This window comes from Herpailurus yagouaroundi, unplaced genomic scaffold, assembly GCF_014898765.1.
Source record: "Herpailurus yagouaroundi ecotype Mexico unplaced genomic scaffold, PumYag 142, whole genome shotgun sequence".
Taxonomy (NCBI): domain Eukaryota; kingdom Metazoa; phylum Chordata; class Mammalia; order Carnivora; family Felidae; genus Herpailurus; species Herpailurus yagouaroundi.
The window spans coordinates 63,133,303-63,151,604 of record NW_024412397.1 but is presented as its reverse complement, the minus strand read 5'-3'; the positions used below and the strand labels follow the sequence as shown (position 1 = coordinate 63,151,604).

General features: G+C 36.1%; 1 protein-coding gene across 3 annotated transcripts in view; it reads right to left on the bottom strand.

Annotated features, from left to right (window-relative positions):
• The window catches only part of CEP192 (centrosomal protein 192), a 132,974-nt gene that overhangs the window by 60,786 nt on the left and 53,886 nt on the right, over positions 1–18,302 (bottom strand). For all 3 annotated transcript variants that reach the window (XM_040479475.1, XM_040479477.1, XM_040479476.1), the window contains exons 13-18: positions 16,187–16,251; positions 15,322–15,531; positions 13,188–13,314; positions 11,676–11,794; positions 4,949–5,771; positions 4,728–4,854 (exon numbers count right to left, since the gene is read on the bottom strand). In XM_040479475.1, coding sequence (XP_040335409.1) covers positions 4,728–4,854; positions 4,949–5,771; positions 11,676–11,794; positions 13,188–13,314; positions 15,322–15,531; positions 16,187–16,251 — 1,471 coding nt within the window. The remainder of the gene's footprint in view (positions 1–4,727; positions 4,855–4,948; positions 5,772–11,675; positions 11,795–13,187; positions 13,315–15,321; positions 15,532–16,186; positions 16,252–18,302) is intronic.

Below are 18,302 nucleotides of genomic sequence, written 5' to 3'. Positions count from 1 at the left end.
CTAAACAAGTGTTGGGGCGCCTGGGTGGCTCAGTCGGTTGAGCGTCCGACTTCGGCTCAGGTCACGATCTCGCGGTCCGTGAGTTCGAGCCCCGCGTCAGGCTCTGGGCTGATGGCTCAGAGCCTGGAGCCTGCTTCCGATTCTGTGTCTCCCTCTCTCTCTGCCCCTCCCCTGTTCATGTTCTGTCTCTCTCTGTCTCAAAAATAAATAAATGTTAAAAAAAAAATTTTTTTTTTTTAAAAACTAAACAAGTGTAGGATACAGTGATGAATCAAAATGTAAATGAAATGCCAACAGAGAAACTACGTACCTAAAAAGAAAAAAGTGGAAAGGGAAAGAACATGAGAATAAATTCTCTAATTGTCTCATTGGTCACAAACACTATTATGGGTTGAGGTGTTTCCCCAAAAAATGTGTGTTAAAGTCTTAACACCCAGTACTTCAGAATGTGACCTTGGTTGGAAATGGGGGCACTACAGATGCAATTAATTAAAATAAGGTTATATGGGGTGCCTGGGTGGCGCAGTCGGTTAAGCGTCCGACCTCAGCCAGGTCACGATCTCGCGGTCCGGGAGTTCGAGCCCCACGTCAGGCTCTGGGCTGATGGCTCAGAGCCTGGAGCCTGTTTCCGATTCTGTGTCTCCCTCTCTCTCTGCCCCAAAAATAAATAAACGTTGAAAAAAAAATTTTTTTTAAATAAAATAAGGTTATAGTGGAGTAGGCTGGGCCCTCAATCCAATGTGAATGGTGTCCTTGTAAGAGAGAACTCTGGACAAAAAGACACAAGACAGCCATGTGAATACAGAGGCAGAGATTAGAGTAATTCATCTACAAGCCAGTGGACACCCGGGACTACCCTAAGCTGGAAGAGGTAAGGAAGGATCCTCCCCTAAAAGCCTCAGTTTAAGGACTTTTTTTATTTTTAAGTAATCTCTACACCCAATGTGGGGCTGGAATTCACAAGCCCGAGATCAAGAGTTGCACACTGTATGGAGCGCCTGAGTGGCTCAGCTGGTTAAGCGTCCGACTTCGGCTCAGGTCATGATCTCACGGTTTGTGAGTTCAAGCCCCACGTCAGGCTCTGGGCTGACAGCTCAGAGCCTGGAACCCACTTCAGATTCTGTTTCTCCCTCTGTCTGCCCCTCTGCTGCTTGCACTCTCTCACATGGTCTCAAAAATAAACATTAAAAAAAATTTTTTTAATAAAACAAAATAAAGAGTTGCACACTACACCAGCTGAGCCAGACAAGCACCCCCCTCCCCGTCTCTCGCATTGTGTCAACAATAAATCAACATTTAAAAAAAATTTTTTTAAATAAAACTAAAAATAAGAAGAGTTGTACGCTATACCAGCTGAGCCAGCCAAGCACCCTCCTCCCCCAAAAGCTTCAGAGACAACATGGCCCTGAACTTCCCACCTACAGAGTATGAGACAATACCTTTCTGTTGTGTTAAACCACCCAGTTGGTGACACTGTTATGGCAGCTATGGGAAACTAACACAGCTGGAACTCAAAGAACATCATTTAAAAGCCTTTAAAACAAGTGTCAGAAGCAGAAGTGTATTTAATGATACAAAGATAAATACTCGATAACTTTACAAATATCAGGGAGGAGATGTAGGAGAAAAATCAGTGGATGACATCAATCATGACAAGTCAGGGTCAGATGACCTTCAAATGTGGTTGGGCTGGAGACTTCTAATGTTTTGTAAACATGAACCATTAAATAAGAGGTGGCTGCGTATATGAAAAAGTATTGCAAGATGAACTTATGTATGAATAACTGAAACTGGAAATTATTAAGCCCTCCACTGATATTAAGCTCTAGCTTACCCATACCGTTACAGATGAGTATGCAAAACTTCAATGGCAGTTAGAGAAACACTTAATAGTTAACTTTGAAATTAGATACAATTTCAACCTGTTCCAAAATATTGAAAATTTTTGGGGTGCCTGGGAGGCTCAGTCAGCTGAGTGTCCAACTTTGGTTCAGGTCATGATCTCAGGGCTCGTGAGTTCGAGCTCCATGTCAGTCTCTGTGCTGACAGCTCAGACCCTGCTTCGGATTCTGTGTCTCCCTCTCTCTGTTCCTGCCCTACTTACTCTCTCTCTCTCTCTCTCTCTCTCTCTCTCTCAAAGTAAATAAACACTCAAAAAAAATTTTTTTTAATATTGAAAATTTTTATAATTTTACTGTTTAGGCAAGTTTTTCTGTTTATTAACATCTTTCAATTGCTGTTTATTAACATCCTTCAATAGAGAAACATATAAAAGATCTTTCATAAAGCCATAAAAGGCAAAATGTATAAATTTAATAGTAAACTTACTATATGGCAGAAAATACAAGCAAAGTAAAAAAAAACAAAACAAAAAAACCTTCTTTTTTAAAAAAAGTATTTTTTTTTTTTTTTAGCATGAGTGTGGGAGGGGCAGAAAGAGAGGGAGAGAGAGAATCCCAAGCAGGCTCCTTGCTGTCAGCACAGAGCCTGATGTGGGGCTCGAACCCATGAACTGTGAGATCATGACCTGAACCGAAACCAAGAGTCAGAGGCTTAACCACCTGAGCCACACAAGCACCCTGAAATAAAAAACTTCTTAAGACTAGGAACTATAACTAATATCACAAAGGGCTATTCATCTCCCTAATATAGGGCCCCTAATTGTAGGGACCATCAAAGGCCCCTACAATTGGAGACAAAAAAGACTAAAAATCATCAGAAAAATGAGCAACAAACATGAATAGATACTTTGTATCTACAGTATCTATCAGATACTTTGTATCTACAAAGTATCTATTCATGGAAACACATATATAGAGGAAAAGATGCTCACCATCACTCCTAAAACATGAATTAAAGTCATGTTGAAACACTGTTTTTTTCACCTATCAAAATATCAACCATCAAAAAGTTTTATAAACATTCTGTTGATGAGGCTGTGGGAAAACAGGCTCTCAAACTGTTGTTGGGAAAATTATATCAATACAATCTCTATGGAGTGGTTGTACTAATTTAAATATGAACACGAATGCAAATACTCTTTGATTCAATAATCTCATTTATGGGCATGTATCCTACATATATCTATTTCACATGTATCTATTTCACATGAACAAAATGACTATAATACAGACGAGGCTTGTATAACAAAAGTAACCTTGTATAGCAAAACATTGAGGAGTGTGTAAAGGACCCTATATTGAGTACAAAAAGTGATGCCAACAAGAATATATACTCATATTTGGTTATGAATGCATAAAGAAACTCTAGATACCTAAGAAACTAATAACAGCAGCTCCCTAGTGAAGGCATTGGGGAACTAGGCAGACAAGGAACACAGTAATGAAGGGAAATATACAGAGGCGCACGAGTGCATCTACACATAACTACATATACATACATTTCACAAAGCAGTAAATTTACATTCTTCAAAAATTATACATACACATATACTTATATATGTATATAATGCAAATTATGGCACTTTAAAAAAATTGCATTTTATTAAAAAAAAATTTTTTTTAATGTTTATTTGTTTTGAGAGAGAGAGAGAGAGACAGAGAGAGACAGAGAGAGAGACAGAGCACAAGTGGAGGTGGGAGGGGGGAGGGCAAAGAGAGAGGGAGACACAAAATCCAAAGCAGGTTCCAGGCTCTGACCTGTCAGTACAGAGCCAAGATGCAGGGCTTGAACCCATGAATTGTGAGATCGTGACCTGAGCCAAAGTTGGATGCTTACCCAACTGAGCCACCCAGGCACCCCTAAAAAAATTACATTTTAAAATGTTCTTAAAATTTGGTTTTTAAGAACATGGTTAAATTGGCTTGAGTTAAAACCTATGAAATACTATGATTCTTCTTCTAACCCTTGAAAAATTATTTGCCAATCTCATTAGTATTAAAAAAATCAAATTAACACTGCAAGATAAAAAAAAAAAATATCCAAAACTTTAAGCTATTTAAAATGCTGATAAGAAGGGGCACCTGGGTGGCTCAGTTGGTTGCACGTCCGACTTCAGCTGAGGTCATGATCTCACAGTCTGTGAGTTCGAGCCCCACTCAGGTTCTGTGTTGACAGTTCAGAGCCTGGAGCTTGATTTGGATTCTGTGTCTCCCTGTCTCTCTGCCCCTCCCCCACTCACGCTCTGTCTATCAAAAAATGAATAAACACTAAAAAAAATTTTTTTTAATGCTGATAAGAAAACAGTGAAATAGATACTCTTACCATGACTGATGGTGAGAATGCAAGTCTTTAAGACCTACTCAGAAAATAATTCACTAATAATTTCCTGACCTGGTAATTTCTCTTCTAGAGATCTATCCTTAAGAAATCAGTCAAAACACAGAAAAAAAAAATTAAGGGCAAAGTTGTTCATCTCTGTATCATTAAAATGGCAAACAAACAATACAATTAACTGGCAAAACACAGTAAAATGTTATAGTATCTACCACTATCCACCAGAGCCATCAAATAATCCATTCCTGATTCATTGTGCAGACTGTAACATTACTAATTTCCTCTTAAATATACAAAGAATCATCATAATAAGTGAATAAGAATTTACACAGAAAAATGGCTTGAAACAAATTCACAAAGTATTTACAATACTTACCTCTGAGAAATGAACCTATAAATGATTATTTTTCTTCTTCACACTTTTTCTAATTTTCTTATACTGAACATATATTTTTATTAAAGAAAAAGGAAAACAAAAGGTAAGCACCTACCCTGATAAACTTGTTCCAGATATTTCACTAGGAGAAGAATGACTCAGTGGAGAGGAGGAAGGTCTGAAGCTTTCCTGGTCATCCTCTGAGCTGTGTTCACCATGCTCAGGAGAGTGATTTTTCAAATCTACCAGAAAGGTGTTATTTTCCAATGAGAACAACAACAAAATACACCACTTGTGTGCAATTTTGCAAATGTGACCAATTACTTCGACACTTACCAACATTTTTAGGCGCAATTATGGAATGTTTTCCAAAAGTCACATGTTTTTCACTGTTGCTTCCTTCACTAAGATACTCATTTTGGCTCTGATTTTCTCTATTATTTTGTATTTCTTCACACTCTTCTGACATCCAAACGGATGCTACTCTGGGGTTCTTTACTAATGAATAATTATTAGGTATTGGAGTGCATACTGAGGTGGCTGTTTTGTGATTGCCAATATCTGGTAATTTGTTATCAATAGGGTATGTCTTCACATCAACTATTGCACTTTCACTCTCTTTTTTATTTGTAAGAATTGAATTTGGAGAGCTTGCTCTAAATGATTCTTGATTCTTGTGCTCTCCATTTTCACCATAAAAAGTACATGCTGTATTTTTTTCTGGTTCCCTTATATTAGCAGCATCTAAGTCCACTGTATGGATATCTTGTGTAGTCTGTTCTTTTGGTAAAGATAAATCCCAAATATCAGACACACCAGCTCTTGAAAAGTTTTCCAGCCCACCTTCACACCTACTAACTTCTGTTTTTTTAAGGTATTTCTCCATATCAAACATGCTGGATCCATTACTTTTTTCTGTATCATTAGGCACAAACTGAGACACAATGGAATAGTCCTTTTGTTTATCGTCTTCCTGTAAAGTCTTCTCTCTGGTTTTATTTGAAAGTGCCTTGATCATGGCAGCAAGTTGGGAAGGATCAGTACTCACTGATGCATCTGCAATGGCTGAAGCAATGGTGCTTATCCTAAGTACAGAATCACCACCAGTAGGTGGCTTGCTTTTGTATCTTTGGGGTTTGCTACTCATGAAGGAAGTGTCCTAGAAATGAGAAAATTCACATCAGATAAATTTACCTCCTTTCCATGAGCATGTACATATTAATTTAATCTTTAGACATTACATAAGATTTAATAGCAACAAGAAATTAATGGTAATACCAATTAATACTGTAACTTAGAAAGACAGCTACCATCAACTTTACTTACAGAGTCCTGGTTTACCCACAAAATTAGATTATCAATTGTCCAAAAAAAAAATCTTTAGGAGTTAAAGAGATGCTAAAAAGATGTTAAAACTGAACCAGACAGCAATTTAAAACAAAAAATTAAGATACTGAGATTGAGAAATCACTGAGCCATTGTGATTCCAAGCATAATTCTTGGCAATTTCATTCAACCGTTGGAATTACTTAAGAAGACACAAATAGGAACCATGGGCAAACAATGGAAATGGAACTAACAGCAAAAAACACAGATGTATTTAATACAAAAATGCAAGTTAAGACTTCTATCTCCAGTAATAGCAGACTAAATGATGGAAACCAACTCTGGCTGAGAACAATTAGAACTGGAGAGCATATCCAGAAGCTTCTCTTATAAGGCACTGGAGAGCTAAAAAAGAAACAAAAACGATGGGGTCAGAATCCAAAAGAAGCAACAATCCCAGAGAGGTGAAGCCAGTAATGAGGACGCTCTTCCCTATGGGGATCTACTGTTTCAAGAAAAGGCTGGGGACACGACTTTAAGAAGCAGCTCAGGGGCGCCTGGGTGGCGCAGTCGGTTAAGCGTCCGACTTCAGCCAGGTCACGATCTTGCGGTCCGGGAGTTCGAGCCCCGCGTCAGGCTCTGGGCTGATGGCTCAGAGCCTGGAGCCTGTTTCCGATTCTGTGTCTCCCTCTCTCGATTCTGTGTCTCCCTCTCTCTCTGCCCCTCCCCCGTTCATGCTCTGTCTCTCTCTGTCCCAAAAATAAATAAACGTTGGGAAAAAAAAAAAAAAGAAGCAGCTCAGCAAAGCTGTTCTTATGGTGGTGAGGGTATAAAAAGAGTTCACTGTCGACCAATAACGAGGGGGAGGGTGTAGCCCTGCAAAACATCTATGCTTTAGTATGAGACCACAAATGACTACACCCTAGAGAAAAGGGAAACCAAAATTAGACTGGTTCTCATAAGGACTGAGGGCCAGGCTCCAATCAGTTCAATCTCAGTAACTAGACTAAAATGATCTGAGATTGCTAGCATTCCTCATTCATGTCAGAAGCAAACATAAACCCTGTCTAGAAGATTATAACTCCCACGGCCTCAAATCATTTCAATAACTTTTCTGTAAAAATACACCCCTCCATCAATGAATGACACATGATGTTCCAAGATAAAGTGACCCAAATCCCAGAGACACAGACCCATGGAGGATATACAGACAATGGAGTTATCAGAATCTAAAACACATCTAAATCTAAAACATAAGATCTAAAATTATACTTAAGGAAATAAAAGACAATATTGAGAACACAGAGGACTAGAAATTATAAAGAACTAAATATACATTAGATTATATAGTTGAAAAATACAATAACAAATTAAGAACCCAGTGGATAGATTTAACAACAACTTGGACTCAAGTGAAAAAAGAATGAGACTTAGAAGTCTGAAAAAATATTCAGAATGAACCATAAAAGAGAAAGTAACAGAAAATACACAATAGAACAGAGAGAACAGGAAAAAGGGATACTCTGAGAAAGTCTAACATACCTGTACCTGAACTCTCAGAAGAAAAAGGAGAGAAATAGAACAAAAAGTTTATTTGAAGATAAACTGGCTGCAAAGTTTCTAAAACTTATGAAAGTCAACAACCCAAGATTCAAGAAGGCCTACAAACCCCAAACAGGATAAAACAAAAGGTATCTAAGCACATCCCAGCAAAACAGATTAAAAACCAAAGATAAAAATGTTTAAAGAAGGCAGAGGTAAGATATATTATCTTTAATAAAGTTAGCAATAAGATTGATAGAAAACTTTTTAAATGAAATGTGAAATAATATATTCAAATTGCTAAAAGTTGCTTTTAACATAGAAGTCTATACTAAACAAAAATATGCTTTAAGAATAAAGGTGAAATAAAGATATTTTTTAGAGATAAAAACAGAATCCATTACCAGTAGACCCTTATTAAAAGAAATTATAAGGATATTCTTCAAGCAAAATAAAATCTCAGATGGAAAGTCAGAGATGCATACTGGTTTTGTATATAATAGCAGTCACCACAACCTTCATCAAATGGCTTATAGGGTTTAAATAGAGAATTAAAATATAAAACAATAGTAACTTGTAAGACTGAAGTGGAATAAACAGTGTTTTTTGGTCCTGTTAGCTAAGAGGTAAGAAAAAGAACAAATTTCAATTTTTATTAAACATTAGTAATCAAAGAAAACAGGTTATAATTTCTCAGGTAATTACTAAAATAACCGGAAAAGAATATACAATCACCAAATTAACACACCAGGAAACTGGAGTAATATAAAAAAATACTTCTAAAATGTCCACAAGAATATACCAAAAAAAAGAATGAAAGTGAATAAAAAGACCAGAATTAAATGCCTATATATTGGTAATTCCATTAAATGTAACAAAGAAAGAATGACTGTGAAACTGGTTGAAAAATAAAATCCAATTCTATGTACTTTTAAGAGACACATCTAAAATATGAAGATATAGAAGGTTAAAAAGCAAAATAAAAAAGATATAACATGCAAACACTAAATAATTAAACACTGAAGAAAGAAAGCTGGTATTACCTATATTAATATCAGATTAGGCTTAAAGCATAATGCATAACTACAGACAAAGGCAGTCATGCACAATGACAGAAGGTTCGATTCACCAGAAACAATTCTAATTTGTACGTACCTAAAAACATAGCCTCGAAATTTTTCAAGCAAATACTGCCAGATTCATAATGAATAACAGACAAATCCATAATAATAGGGTGAGATTTTATAATATCTAAGTAACTGAAAGAACAAGCACAATACTTTTAAGGATACATTTGATCACCATGATTTTGTAAATTTCACCTAAATAAAATATACAGAAGAGAGCAACCAAAGATCACACCACAGGCATTCCTGTCATGTGCATAGAAAGTATTTTCAAACATTGAACATGTCTCAATAAATTTCAAAGGACAAAAACCCAAGTTTCTCTGACTACTGTACAACCAGGCCTATAATCAATATTTTAAAATTAGGAAAATCCTCAAATGTTTGGAAACTAAGCAATACACTTGAAAAAACCAATGGACCAGAGAAATTAGAAAATACATTAAACGGACTAATAAAAACAGTATGACATATCAAAACGTGATAAAAAAATAGAATGGGATGCAACAAAATCCCAGCTTTCAGGGAAATTTAGATCATCAGATGTTTATGTAGGAAAAGCAGAAAAATTAGGCTAAGTATTCATTTCCAGAAGTTAAAAAAACAACAAATTAAATCCACAGAGAATATGAGGAAGGAAACAAAGACCAAAAATTATGAACAGAAAGAGAATAAAATAAATGAATTAATAAAATCAAGAAATATCTGGTAAGAATTACTAAGGGAAAAAAGAGAGAGGCAAAAGAACCAATATATAACAAAGAAGACATCGCTTAAGAACCTAACGTATTAAATAATCACAAGAGGATATTATGGAGTGATATATTTTCAAGTTTATTAATTTAAAAAAATTTTTTTAATTTATTCATTTTGAGAGAGACACAGAGAGAGGGACAGCAGGGGAGGGGCAGAGAGAGAGACAGAGAGAGAATCCCAAGCAGATTTGGCATTATCAGCATGGAGCCCAAAGTGGGGCTCGAACTCAGGAAATGTGAGATCGTGACCTGAGCTGAAACCAATAGTCGGACGCTTAACTGACTGAGCCACCCAGGTGCCTCTCAAGTTTAGATGAGAAGTTAAAATTCCTAGGAAACTACACTTTATTAAAATGGACACAATTTTCTTAGGTTTATTTATTTTGAGAGAAAGAGAATAGAATGAGAACAGGGAGGAGCAGAGAGGGGGAGAGAAAAATCCCAAGCAGCTGTCATAGTGGAGCCCGAAGCAGGGCTCAAACCCACAAACTGTGAGATCATGACCTGAGCTGAAACAAAGAATAGGACGTTTAACCAACTCGAGCCACCCATGCACCCAGAAACGGACACAAGTTTTAAACATCAGAATAGTCTTATAACTATTAAAGAAATTGAATCAGCAATTAAAAAGTATTAAAGAAAACTCCAGACTCAGAGGATCTCACCAATGTATTCTACCAAAATCTAATAGCATCAATCTTACACTCTTCTGGAAAAAGAGAAAAAATGAGACCATCAAAACCTTGATACCAAAACCAAAAAGGCATTCTCTCACAGATGCAAAATTCTAAATAAACCATTAGGCAACCAAATCCAAGTGATCTATAAAAAAGACAGTGGATCATAACCCAAGTAAAGTTTATTCCAAGTGTAGAAGAACGGTATAATATTAAAAAACTATTTAATGTAATTCACCACATTACCAGAAAAAAAAAAAAAAAGCTTATGTTTACCTTGATAGATACAAAAAAGCATTTGACAAGAGTCAACGTCTTTACAAGTTAAAAACAAACTAGGAGACAAATATTAGAAGGGAATTTTAAAAATCAATGATAAAAAAAAAAAAAGACCCTACAGCACATTTCCAATTTACAAATAAAATACTGAAGAGCTTTCCCACCCTGTCAGGAAACCCCAAGATCAGCACTTCTCTTCAACACAATTTTGAGGTGTAGTCACGTTAGCTAGTCAAAGAAATGAAGGTATCAAAACCAGAAAGGAACAAAACTGTTGTTATTCTTAGATGATAAAACTGCATACATAGAAAAAAAATTATATATATACATAACATGTATTTCTGTTTAGCTACAAAAAGGAAGAATGGAGTTAAGAAAGATAATATTAAAATATTGTTTGTTTCAAAAAAAATATTATTTCAATAAGTTAGCAAGAAATTTAACAAAAGATGTGCAAAAATCTCTGCGCGCACACACACACAAATCATAAAATACAGAGAAAAATTAAAACCTAAGTGGAACAATATATATATTTTCATGAATTAGAAGATTTAGTATTATAAAGATGTAAATTGGACTGTTCTAAGATAAAACACAACCATAATTAAAAGTCCAATAGTGTTGCTGGTTGGTTGGCCTACTGAAGGTGACAATCTGATTTTAAAATATATATGGAAATGCAAAGGGCCAACAGCCAAAATACTTTTAAAAGAAAAGTAAGAGAAGAGGACTTATCCAAAACTTATAAAGCCACAGTATTTTAACAGTATCATATTGACATAAGATAGACCCCAAATGTCTGACATATCTAATGAACATAGCAACTGAATACTATATAGTAATGAAAATAAGCTTCTATTAATACTTAACAACATAGTTGCATCTAGCAAACACAAGTGAAAAAAAAATCAAAGAAAAAGAATACGTGCTATATGATTTCTTGTACATAAAGTTCAAAAACAGGCAAAATTAATACAGTGTTAGAGTCAAGATAAGAGGAGTAGCATTCAGAAGGGGCATAAAAATGGTTTCTGGGCTACTAGCAATGTTCTCTTTTTTGATCTGGAATGTACAAAAGTGTGTAAATTGTGATAACTCATTGACTCTCAGTTTGCTTTATAAACAAATTTATGTATGTTTATTACGTTTAGTAGGTATGTAGGTATGTAGCATGTATATTTATTATACATTGATTAAAATGCTATTAAACATCAAAGGACATTTATAATAAAACTGAATCCAAAAAACCCCAAACATGTTATACTGCATGTATTTTTCTCATGTGACCTTATGTTGATCTTATACAAGAACTATGACAATGTGGTTTTAGTTTTCCTCCATGGAAGGCTTAAGATACCTCTATTTTGCTGTTACTGGCCGTTAATGTCACATCACTTTCATCCACTTGTGAAATACTCTCCAGTTCTTCAGCCTGAAGTGTAACTGATTCTTCACTTAGCTGTGCTTTTAGGTCTCCTGTAGAAAATACACAATAATTCAACTTACATCTATATACTATCTCACAAAAATAATCTGTGGGATAAGGACCACTCAACATGATTAACCGCCAAGGAAGAAGTCTTTGTACCTCAACATCAGTCATCTTCACAAAAACTGTTTAAATGTATAGCCGCTAAGACAAAGGACCAGGGCATTGTTAATTTGCTTCTGCCAAGTTCAAACTTTGAAGATTGTGGATTTCAATCTCTCCTTTGCAAATACTGACAAACTCAATTAATATTTAAATTAATTAAACATTTCACAAATATATAATAAGCTGAATTTAAAAATGAGTATTCCTTACAATAATAGAAAATCAACTAATTATATATACAGCCTCTTTATCCCAACTCCTCTATTGGAAGACAGGCTCTTTAAGGACTGGAGCGTATTTTGTACAATTTTATATGATATGTTAGCACCAGGCACCACACTAGCAAAAAGTAGCTGTTTAATAATTGTATGTTAAGCAAGAAAGTCTGATTTTAAATATCTATCATGGATATTAATCATACTTAGAGACTATCATAGTCCAAATCTCAAATAGCTTTTTAAAAAATTTTTTTTAATGTATGTTTATTTTTGAGAGAGAGAGAGGGAGATAAAGACAGAGTGTGAGTGGGGTAGGGGCAGAGAGGAAGACACAGAATCCAAAGTAGGCTCCAAGCTCTGAGCTGTTGGCACAGAGCCCGCCCGACATGTGGCCAGAAACCAGGAACCGTGAGATCATGACCTGAGCTGGAGTCAGACACTTAACTGACCGAGCCATCCAAGCACCCCCAAATCTCAAACAGCTTTTTAACCAAAAGTCTACCTGAATATAATAGCTACAGTTCATTAACTAAGTAGTTCATTTTTTTAACTCAGTAGTTTAATAGGCCAATTTAACTAGCCCATTTGAACAGATTATATTTTATTTACTTTGGGTTTTTTACAAAAGGGTTTAGGTGGGTTTTGGCTGACTTGTTTCCACTTTTGATTAAAAAGGCAATGTGGGGGGGGGGGCACCTGGGTGGCTTAGTCAATCGAGAGTCTGACTTCGGCTCAGGTCATGATCTCGCAGTTCGTAGGTTCGAGTCCCGCATCAGGCTCTCTGCTGTCAATGCAGAGCCTGCTTCAGATCCTCTGTCTCCCTCACTCTACTCTTCTCCAGCCTCTGTCTCTCAAAAATAAACACACATTAAACAAAATAAATAAAATAAATAAAAAAGGCAATGTGGGGTGATAGAAGGATAAAATCTGTGACTAATAGTGACAATATCCAAGGTTATATATACATTTTCACTCATAAAGAATATGATCACACAACCACTAATTCATAGGTTAAAAAAAAAAAGGTTACTAAAAACTCCTTCATTTAATCCATTACCTGAAAATACATCATGGTTAACATGAGCCGTTTCTTTTTCCAAATTACTTCTTGATACATCAGATTTTCTTAAGAGAGCAACAGGTTCTCTCTTCTCTGGTGATCTAATAAAATAACCAAATGATGGCTACAAAATAAACATGTGAATTATTTCCTTAATTTCAACTACTTTGAGAAATTCTAGACTATTTTATTTTACTATGGGTAACTCAACTAAATGAATTCAACAAAATAATTCTGTTCTTTTCATTTAAACTTAAATTACTAGAGATAAAATTTAAAAGTCTAGTTTTATTTCCTTAGTGCCATCTTCAATCATCAAAACTAATATGTCAAATAAGTCGCTCTTATTAAGAAATCCAACTTCAAACAACCTAGAAATGACATTTCGTTCCTTCAGTAATTATTATTGAGCACCTACTGTGTCAAGCACTATTAATCATAGGGTGACATGTCAATGAGAAAAAAAGACAAAATTTCCTGCCTTCCTGGAACTTACAGTATAAGGATATTTATTTTACACACTACGTCCTTGAAAATCTTTGTTAAGATTAGGTATGTTCTTAGCAGTTAATGAGCCAGGAATTCCCACTTGTCTTTATTATAGAACTTTCACATGATAGACCTGAAATGTAAATTCATTAAATGCACTCAATTTTCCACTGATCTTTACCTGGGAATTTCTTCCCTTGATCCAACAACCTGAATGCAAGTAACATTTCATAACTAAAACGAAAACAGAAACTCCAAATGATAGATCTATTTTTCCATGACCTGGTGCTTTATTTAGTAAGAAGGAATTCATTAACTCTTCAACTTCTCCCCTAATGTAAAAAATCGATCCAGGCAGGATGTTAATCCTGTCTCTCTAAAGCATTTATTTTCATTTTTTAATTCACTACACAGACAGGACCCACAGTTCAGTTTCAAATTTAAGTTCTGTAATTCAACTTTGAGTTCTAATACCATGGCTATTATTTCAAATTATACTGTTAGTGAAATCCAGTTTTAATAACCACTCCCTCCAATAACCCAACTCCCTATATGGAATTTATCAAGCCTTTTGACTCTTCCTCCAAAAGAAATCTTGAATCCTTGATTTTTTGGTGTCCCTATTATCATTCTAGACCCCGGCCTTCACCGTATTTCTTCCCACGTGCTAAGCCTCTGCCTGCTTCTATTCCTCCTTTTTGGTTCACTAACCCTCTCCACCCAGGCTCCATATATAATAGCATCATTTCACACATGGACATGAGGCTGGCACCATGAAAAAGTTGCTCTCTGCTTCTAAGCACTTCTTCCCAGTTCATTTCAGATGCACCCAAGTCCTACAAGGATCCCACATGATCTGGCCCAATCTTCTACCATTAAATCACCCCACCCCTCTCCCCCATTCACATTAGCTCCGCTGTTCTGCTTTCTGATCCTCCACAGGCCACTTCTAGTTCCTACTTCCAAGCCTTCACATAGAGGGTCTCCCCTTGCTTGGAACACTCTGCCTCCATATCTTTTGGCAGCTGCCTCCTTCCCATCATTTAGGTCCCAGCTCAGTAACATCTCCTCAGGGGCCACCCCTGACCACCACAGCTATAGCAACTCCTTCTCCTTAGCATGCTTCATAGAAATTACCACTGTTGCATTTTCAAATTTTTACATGTATTGCCACTTATTAAACAAAAACATTCCTATATTTCAAAACATGTTTTCAGATAAGAGGTTAAAGAAAAAAATCAATCCTCGATTTCTTCCCATCAACTAATGATTAACAATAGCAGCATCAACTACCAGGTATTGAATACTTACTCCAAGTTAATCTTGGTGCTAACTGCTTTGTGTGTCCCATCACACTTAATTCTTATGAAACCCTATTAAATAGCGCTGGATTTTAAAAACTAGAAAATTAAGACATAGAGGAGTTAAATAAATTGTTCCATGTCACAGAATTAGTTAAAAGGTAGAACTAGGACCGGAGTCAGGGTCTGACCGACTATAAAACCTAACCTATCTACCACAGTCCTAACATGTCCCTATTCTATCCCTGCTGTAAAGATACTATGCTGTAGCTAATACCATCATACCATTCCAAATGTAAGGTCTGGTGAATTCAACCACTTGTAGCACGTGTCATACTTACTCTTTTCACATTGTAACCACCACCAAGGCAACCAAGAGCTTCAGATCTTTGAGCAAAGAACTCTCCTAAAGACAGGCGTAAATAACTGGCATCATCTTTGTCCAAATCTGATGTGCTAAGTGATTTCCTCAACAAACTGTAATTAATTGAAGTTCCCCAAGACGTATCCCCTAGTGCAGCTGAAGTGTTTTGGGCATCTATATTTTCTTCCTAGGGAGAAAGTTATTGTTTCATTTTATTTCCCCAGCAAGGCTTCTGTTTTTCTAACATGCAAAAATAAAAAAATTTAACTAAGAAACGTAAGCATTTTAATTTTTTAAAAATTTGGACAAACCTCAAGCTCAAGCAGCTAATAAATAAAGCAGCTTAATTTCTTTACATAGCATTACTTCATTTTGAAACATGGTTAAGGGGCGCCTGGGTGGCTCAGTTGGTTGAGCATCCAGCTTCAGCTCAGGTCGTGATCTCACGGTTCATGAGTTCGAGCCCCACATCGTGCTCTGTGCTGACAGCTCAGAGCCTGGAGCCTGCTTTGGATTCTGTGTCTCCTTCTATCTCTGCCCCTCCCCCACTTGCGTTCTGTCTCTCTCTGTCTCTCAAAAATAAACAAATGTAAAAAAAAAATTTTTTTTTAAAAACATGGTTAAAAACTATAGAGAGATCTTTGAAGCCTATTAGGGTGATTTTAAGCGAATTAAACATTTAGTATGTCAGTTCTTTTTCAATTAATAATTGAGGGTATGAAGGAAAGAGCAGAAATTGTCTAAACATGAGCAAATAAGATATAATTCTATAAAACTATGTACCTATCCAGAAAGAATACAGGTATATTTTAAACTTTGGTTAATGCCAATAAAATACAAACCTGCATAAATTGATGCTCTTTATTAAATTCCTCTTCATCTTGTGCAATCAAATCCAATGCTTCAGCTTAAAAGAGAATCAGTTTATATAATTAAATTATACTAATGCCTAATTAAATACCAACAGATAAATAAAACTTATCTAGTTAGGAAGATGAAATACAGAAATAAATTTGAAAAAAGTATGTGAAAGCTTTCATCATGCAACTGATACATCTGTATTAAGTATGTAAGTCTGTGATTCTCAAAGTTTTGGTAATGAACATTCTACTGTTAGTGTTTTTATCACTTACTAACTTGCCCTAACTTAATTAAACAAAGGGGCTTTACAATGTAAGCTTTTTATTTGTAGAAGATTCACATTAACTTTAGCCTTTGAAGATTTTGGCACACCTGATTTAAGGTACCTACCCATGAATACCTGTGAAATTTTATCTGAACCATCACGATGTCAAGCCACTCTCTAAATTTATTGTGAAGAGGTGGGCTGGGGTGCCCAACCACCTGTTTGCCCAGGACTGTCTCAGTGTTAGACTGGAAAGTTCCGCATCCCAGCAAACCCCACAGCCTGAACAGATGGAAACAAGTGGTCACCCAACATCTGCCCTCAAAGCTCTCTGCCTGCCTGCTGCCCAGGCTGGGCCTCTGCCTGGTACTTCAGGAGAATGGCTGAAATGGGAAGGGTGCATGCAATCCAGAAGTGTCTACCATGGCCCAAACAAGGGAGATGTCTCCCTCTCTCATTATCCATCAGGGGCTAATCAGATCCAAACTGCCCTTTTGGAAACCCGACAGTTCAACATTAATACCTTGAGAGACCAAATGAAAATTGAAACAGGAGAATATTTCCAATCAGGAAAAGCAGAACACGAGAGATAGCTCAGATCCTTACTTGTTAGGATAGTGTTCATCCTTTACCTTGTGAGCCCATCATTTCTTATACAAACACACCCTTAACTTAGCAGTCTATGAATGGGTATGAAGACAACCATGCAATTCTCAAAATCACATGAAAAATATAATCTTTCACATAAAAATTTTTCTATGAAGACTCTCTGTAGGGCCCATGACTCCAAGTAAGTTAAAAACCATTGCCTTAAAAAATAAAAGTATCAATCAATCAAATGTAACAGCCAAAGAAGGGAAAGTAGGAAATCAGGCCTAATGAAGATAACCCAGAAAAACAATTTACTTCAATGAGGTAAATACTGAATGCTCTTTAAATCATTAAGTAAACAGTTCCAAAAGCTGTTTATCATATCCCTAAGTACTTTTTCCCTGTACTTTAAGAGATTCTTCAATTAAAGAAAAATCTACAGTACCATTACCTTGAATGCTCATCACAAATCAGTCAGCAATTATGAAAAAACTTCATTTTTTATAAGACTCTATGCCCAATTCTTTGCCAAATCTCAAACAGTCCTTTCAAACATCTCCTGAATACGTTAGTTGCTAAAATTTGAAGCAGCACATATACCACAGGCCTCAGGCCATGTTTAAATCCTAGGCCATAAGCTGAAGTGATGTAGTGATTCAGATGCATGGAGGTGTCAGAGAGGGGTAAGACAGAAATGGGGCAGAGGGAGTCGTATCTCTTAAGTAAACTTCCTGAATAAAGTTTGTTAAGTAGATAAATTTTCGTTTCAAATGATTCTGACATTATGAAATTACGCCTTGGTCCCACCTTCCTCTTCTGAATTATATCTCCTCTTACATTTTCAAAATTCCCTTCCTCTTTCCTATAAAAATGCTTCCACTGCATTCAGCTCCCCTGACCCTGATTTCCTGACCCAGTTCATCCTTTCTTCCCTTCCATCAAACTTTTTTCCATAGTTTTCCATAATCATTTTCTCCATTTCTTTACCATCCATGCTACTCATCCTTTCCAACCTGCTCATTATCGTTTATTCCCGAACCACAAGGATGGCTTCGTTAAACATCTCTTTTATTTTAGTTTTCCTTTAATAGTAATGTACCCACACAGTTCAAAATGCAAAGGTACACATATGTACAAGAGTTTTCAGAAGTTAACCAAAGACATAAAAGGGAATACAACACTGAAAAGTCTCCCCCTCATCCCTGACCCCACATCCCACACCTCCAGAAGCAATCAATAGA